Source organism: Lissotriton vulgaris, chromosome 7, assembly GCF_964263255.1.
Source record: "Lissotriton vulgaris chromosome 7, aLisVul1.2, whole genome shotgun sequence".
Classification (NCBI taxonomy): Eukaryota; Metazoa; Chordata; class Amphibia; order Caudata; family Salamandridae; genus Lissotriton; species Lissotriton vulgaris.
Window position 1 is genome coordinate 147,351,298 of NC_141695.1, and position 6,608 is coordinate 147,357,905.

Genomic DNA, 6,608 nt, shown 5'->3' on the forward strand with positions numbered 1-6,608 from the left:
AGATTATTCTGCAGTGCTGATTTTTTTTTATGCAACCCATTTTGTTACCTCCTCAAAACCGTCACTTAATATTTGGGGTGCTCTTTGAACAGCGGCTGCACTGGGTCAAGCTGACTGCTCCAAAAAAGGGATGTAACACTTTAAGGAATCATGATGCGATGGGCATTAACATTTTATGATGTAGATCAAAGTTTTGCAAGGAGACCCCTGGGCGGGAAGACTATGAGGCCTTACTTATTGTCAAATACGTGCTGTAAGGAAAATGTACAGAAAGCATGAAGTAATTGACGCTCGCCCCCTCCTACAGTTATTTACTACACAGTATTAGAGGAAAAAGCGGCAGTATTACAAAAGGCGAAACCATTGCATTGTAAATGCTTGTTTTTATTTTTCTGGCAACTGCCACGGTTGGCAAGGATTTGGAGGATGATGTAAAGTCTGAGCTGACTGGAAAGTTTGAGAAGGTGATTGTAGGTTTATTGATGCCCATCACACAATATGACGTCCAGGAACTGAAGGCTGCAATGAAGGGTGCCGGCACAGACGAGGGATGCCTGATGGAGATTCTGGCTTCTCGCTCACCTGAGGAAATCAATCGCATCAACGTGGCTTACAAACACAAATACGGAAAGAGTTTGGAGGATGATATTTGCTCAGACACATCCGGCATGTTCCAGAGGGTCCTGGTGTCATTGTCAGCAGGCGGAAGAGACACCAGCTCGCATGTGGACGACTCGCTGGCCAAGAAGGATGCCCAGGATCTGTACGAAGCAGGCGAGAAGAAGTGGGGGACCGATGAGGTGAAGTTCCTGAGCATCCTCTGCACAAGAAACAGGAACCACCTGCTGAAGGTTTTTGAGGAGTACAAAAAGATTTCTAAAAAGGACATCGAAGCCAGTATAAAATCAGAGATGTCTGGAAACCTGGAAGATTCTCTTCTCGCTGTTGTGAAGTGCGTCAAAAACCGCCCTGCCTTTTTTGCTGAGAGACTCTACAAGTCAATGAAGGGACTTGGCACTGATGACGACGCCCTGATCAGATTGATGGTTTCTCGCTGTGAAATAGACATGCTGGAAATCCGGTCTGAGTTCAAGAAGATGTTTGGGAAGTCTCTGCACTCATTTATCAAGGGAGACACTTCCGGAGATTACAGGAAGGTTCTGCTGAAGCTCTGCGGTGGGGAAGACTAAAGGCTCTGCAGTCTGCGTAGAAAAATTGTCCCAGAGGAGTTTTTGTATTTGTAAAAATATCATCATGGCATTTAGAAACCAGGCTTTTAGTACTTAGTTGCTAATTCTGCAGTGCGTGGCTGGTCTTTTCTTTTTGTATTTCTTGCACATCACATGCAGCGGCCTTGTAATTATGCCGACAGGTGTCTTACAGTAAAAAAAAAAAAAAAAAAACAAAAAAAAAAAAAAAAAAGAAATTGTCTTCCTCGAGCGCATGTAGACAATAATATTTTTTTCAAATCTAGTATTTTTAGTGATGTGACCATGAAGGCCCGGATTTTGTATTAAAACAGAGCTTTCGACTACGCCATTTCCATCTGAAAGGTTATATTTCTCTCCATGTGTTCCCATACCTGGCGTGTCACACAGTTTGGTGCTTACTATCTCTCCTTGTTAAAGAATAGTAGATGTTTCAGCACCCAGGTTAATGTGCTGCATAGCTAAATATATATAAGGACTCAAAGGTGAGACCGATTGCATTGCAAATGCTTGTTTTGGTTTTCCCCTTTACTTCTCTACTTCTTCTTTTCTTCTTTTATTAATGCCTTCCTACTTTTCCTATTTCTTTTTTTTCCCACCCAGTGCTATGGCAGAGCAGGGAGAGTGGAGAAGCCCCATGAAGGGGTGCAGCCCATCCCATCCCATTTTTTCAGCTTTGGGGGTGGCGACACTGATTTTATATGCACAGCACCACCTCCCCCCCCATGCTGGCAGCAGGCCTGGGAGTGGGTACATCCTGCAGAAACATCAGCTGCTGTGTGGAGGGTGGGCCGGTGCATGCGTCAGAGCACTGTGGTCCAGTGCACCCAGCAGCAGAGGTAAATTAAGTTTACCATATCAATATTATGTTATCCAGTTAAAGCTAGCCAGGTGCACTGTGCTTCCTCATCATAGTGGTTGGGGCTTGCTTGGGCTGAATATTTAGGAAATCATGCAGACTCCTCTGTCCTATCACTGAGATAGTGGTAGTAGTAAATCAGTGAGTTAGCGTTCTCGGTGCGTTTCTTTACGTAGCTCGACAGTCCCAATCAATCTCCCAGTGATGTGCAGTATTGTGCATGTATGCATTGAAAAGAGAGACTCAGTTGGCCCATCAAAGGGGGTTGAGAAGCAAAGATCATTCATTGCAATGCATTAGTAGGGCCAAATGTAGTTTAGGAAATTTGGAATAGGGTTTGGGCTTAGGAAATTAGGAATAGGTCAACTCAATACTAGTACTATGTTCGATCCTATGTAGGAAAATACGTTTGCCTTTGCTGTCAAAATATTCTTGGGGAGATTAACTGAACCACTAATATATTTTTTTAATCTCATTTATTTCTTACATCTGCACCCAAGGGCAAGAAGATTGCGTCGAATGCAGGTGAGGGTGGAGTCGGGGCTGCCACAACCAGTGCCTTAGCAGACAGATCTTCTGGCCTCAGTAAGTCTTGTTTTTTATATACATTGACCGTCTCCTTTTGTTTTTCAACCCCTCTTTGTTCTATCTAATGTTTGTTAAATAATTCTTTTCATCCTTTTTGTTCTATATTCCATGTTTCTGTAACTGACTTCCTTCTGTCTGTACTAGTATGTAGCTTTCTTCTGTTTTGTTAGTAAGCTTTCTCTCTCCCCTTATATATCGTGTGGACTGGAACTGTAAGACTAAGACAACAGATTTTAGGTACTCCACTGTTAAGATTGCAAGCCCAAGTAAGCTTTTCTATGCATGTTTATTGAGAAGGATAACTTTTTCTTGCTCAGGCTCAAACAGTAAAACGAGATAGTAGCCATGGTCATGATGGACTCCCCCCCAATGTTAAGTTGTATGTTTTATCCCACAATATATCAGCAGTTTCCATGACAGTGCAGCATCACAAGAATATAGTATGTGGATGGTCCCATTGCATTTGCCAACCAACACCATATGTCCTTCCTTGACCAATTTATTCTACCTCTCTATAGCACTTCGATGACTCATCTTAGTGATGGAGCAAGATCTTGAGGAAAAAGAGGCTTGCTCGTTTAACTCTCTAACAAGGTATTAACAAAGTTTGGTGAAAACTAATACGTATTACATGAACATGTGGGATAGTGAAGCCTGCGTATGCTTGCATTAACGCTGATAGCATTGAAATAGGACTAATACCGCTCTAAACGGGAAATTACAACTAAATCTACACAGAATGACGATGTAATGCTTGGATGGAAAATCTTGCACATGAGCAGAAGCTTCTAAAATGGAGTCTTGAAGGCTTGCAAGCATGGCACCCGCTTATCTGAAACAAGCTATTTTACCAATGCTAATGCGGGGAAAAGTAATATTAATGAAATGGGATAGAGTAGAGGTGGGTGGTATACAGCACAAACACTTATTTTGAGAAATTAACATTTGTCTTTTGACTTTTGTCATTAGTGCGCATTTGGGCTTTTCTCGTGTAACTGAATTAAACTGAGTGACGCAAGGTCTGTGCATGACACTTGGGAGAGAATCATGAAACGATGACAGTACGTCACTCATCACATTTTTTATGAAAATAAAAGAAAGAAATACTTGTAAGGCAATTTGAGATCAAGCTGAATCTGATTGGGATATATTGAAAATAAATGAATGATAAATGACTACATTTTCTGCCCTGAAGAATTCCGTGAAGGACAAAACGCGTTGGATACGGCTACAGTCTTTTTATCTGAATAATAAATAAAGAATGCACTGCATACAACGCCACTGATTCTGCTATCGCTGATTTGTATTAAACATTGTACATAATAATTGGTTTTACTGTTCAACATTTGAGATATAATTATAATTAGTGTGCTGGGCCATTGTGTGCTGTATTTTGAGAGTAAGACAACCTTTGTCTTAGGAGATTTAGGGGCTTCTGAATGTCCGTTCCGTGGCAATTAAAAACTTACACAAAGCAGTACTAAGGATAGGTGCAATTGTGCTTGACCCCAATCCTCAATTCTTTTTCAATTTAATTTTTGTTATATGTCACCATCAACTAGTTCACCTAATGGTCCTTTGACCAGAGAAATAACTTTTTGATCCCATTATATGAAGATAAAAAGGGCTGCCCGAAATCTCAAGCTGTGAGAGTTCCTTTGAGTAATTCCAGAAAGGGAGTAGTAATGTCTGATGATCAGGCCAATGAGAGTGATTCAGTCATTTCATTAATGGATCTCCCAATTATGGAACCCTTAGCCAAAACTCCAACACCTGAAAATGTGAAAGAAATGGGGTCTACGGTCCCTACAGAAACAGGAGGTTCAACAATGGTTACTTGAGAGGATTTAGAAAGATGGGCACAGGAAAATAAACAAGCATTGGAAATGCAATAGGTCTCGCATTAGAAAAGTTGGAGCTATTGGTCTTGTAATGACAATTATTTTATTTATGTGTTGGTTTTTAAAATAGCTAAATTGATAGCTTTGTCATTTACAATGCCAATAGTTATAACTTTCGCGAATGTGACACCTATAGCATTTGTAATGCAACATGTTTTGTTTTTACGTGACTTAGATGTATTGATATTACAAATAACAATGGCTTTTAATTTTTTCAAATAATTAATACTTAAATAAAAGTGATTGTAATTTATAATGGCAATAGCTTAAACTTTTGAAAATAACGTGTGTATTTTATTGTGATGAAAATTCAAGAACAGAAGTGAAATATTAACATTTTTTTGTGACATTTGTAATAAAGCTTGAAACATTGAGAGAACATATTTGAATGAGTGATGCTGTGGTGGTGCTGAATGATGCTGTATGCTATGCTAGGTTTTGTTTTGCTACCCTATGCTTTGATTTGTTATGCTATGCTGTGTTTTGTTAGGCTATGCTGTGTTTTGCTAGGCGATGGTTTGTTATGCGATACTATGTTTTGTTACGCTGTGCTATATTTAGTTGTGTTTTATTATGCTATGCTGTGCTTTGCTATGCTATGTTTTGTTGTGGTTTGCTATGTTTTGTTATGTTTTGCTATACTAGGTTTAGTTTTGCCATCCTATGCTTTGTTTTGTTATGCTATGCTATGTTTTGTTATGCTATGCTGGTGAGGGTGGGTGAGGGTGTGAGGGGGTGCGAGGGTGAGGGGGTGCGAGGGTGAGGGGGTGAGGGGGTGAGGGGGTGCGAGTGAGGGGGTGCGAGTGAGGGAGTGTGAGGGTTGTGAGGGTGACAGCACAAATCTGCAGTATTTTTGTGGCGGGCACATTTTTTTGCCCACCTCAAAAATACAGTGTATTTCGAGGTTTTCGGCTGCAAATGTTGCTTTTTTGGGTCGTGGGATTTGCCACCCAAAGTCGCAAAATCCTGGGGGGGTCTGATTACATTAAACAGATGACAAAAATGCAATTAATTTAGATAGATATATATACATACACATACACACACACTGACATTCGTTTTTAGTCAGTAGCAAAATACACACAGCGCAAGTAACTTTGTATTTGAATATTCCACACGTTATATTTAGAAGATTATATTAGTATGGGAATGTATTTTATCAGCAATGTGCTCATTTACCTTAACTTTGCGCAACAATTATTTACTGATCAAGAACAGCCTTATCCAGTCATCTCTAGTTTAAGTCAGGGGTGTGAAGTAGTTCCCTTGGGGTTTCTCTCTGCAGATTGCCCAGCTCTCGTCACTGACCCTAAGTGAATAATCAACGAAGTGCAAAATACGTTCATGGCAAGGATCACAAAGCGAACAAGATTTGGCTGGGAGCAAGAGTTGTTTAAGAAGGGCTAGGGAGAGGACTTCAAAACAGAATAAGGATTATTCTGAAGTACGTAAGGTGCATTCATTGGACTTACCACCAGCAATATTCGGATTCGGTAGCCTGTTACAACTGAACAGGTGTTGCTTATTATCTCCCAGAAAATTCTTTTTTTTAAACTCTTGAGAGTTGGGAACGTCATAGGTTAGATAACTCGGGTGGGTGGAATTAACAGTTTTAAAATATCCCTTTATTTCGTAGCTGCTTGAATGGGTGGAGTAAGATACGTTGTGATCATTTTTTTTCTCGTTTACCCGTTGGGTAAAGTGACTGATTTATTCTCAGTACTGCAGTCCCTACCCTAGGATCTTTTGAGATTTTTGCTTTTGTTTTTTAAAGTCTCATCCGCTCTACCGACCTCACACTTAATCGATCGTCGAGGGTGAGTGAGGGCCGTGGGGTGTAGTTACATTCCTACGCTTAACATGGAGTTGGAAAATGGAAATGTAATTAGTTTCATTGGCATTTACAGGCGTGAAAGGGAACCCAACTGCCGAAAAAAATGAGGCTGCACATTTCTGAGAGTCAGCCCTTTGGTGATTGAAGTGCAGACTGACAATTACTGGAGGCAAAAATGCCGTTCTGTTACCAAAATTCCGTTTCCACGACACCCATCT

At 40.5% G+C, this 6,608-nt stretch overlaps 1 protein-coding gene across 1 annotated transcript; it reads left to right on the forward strand.

Moving 5' to 3' along the window:
* The first annotated feature begins 407 nt into the window (after window positions 1-407).
* LOC147701024 (annexin A4-like) lies at window positions 408-1,420 on the forward strand. Its single transcript, XM_086929837.1, has one exon. The coding sequence runs from the start codon at window positions 483-485 to the stop codon at window positions 1,188-1,190; it is 708 nt and encodes a 235-aa protein (XP_086785963.1). The 5' UTR covers window positions 408-482; the 3' UTR covers window positions 1,191-1,420.
* Window positions 1,421-6,608: the final 5,188 nt, after the last annotated feature.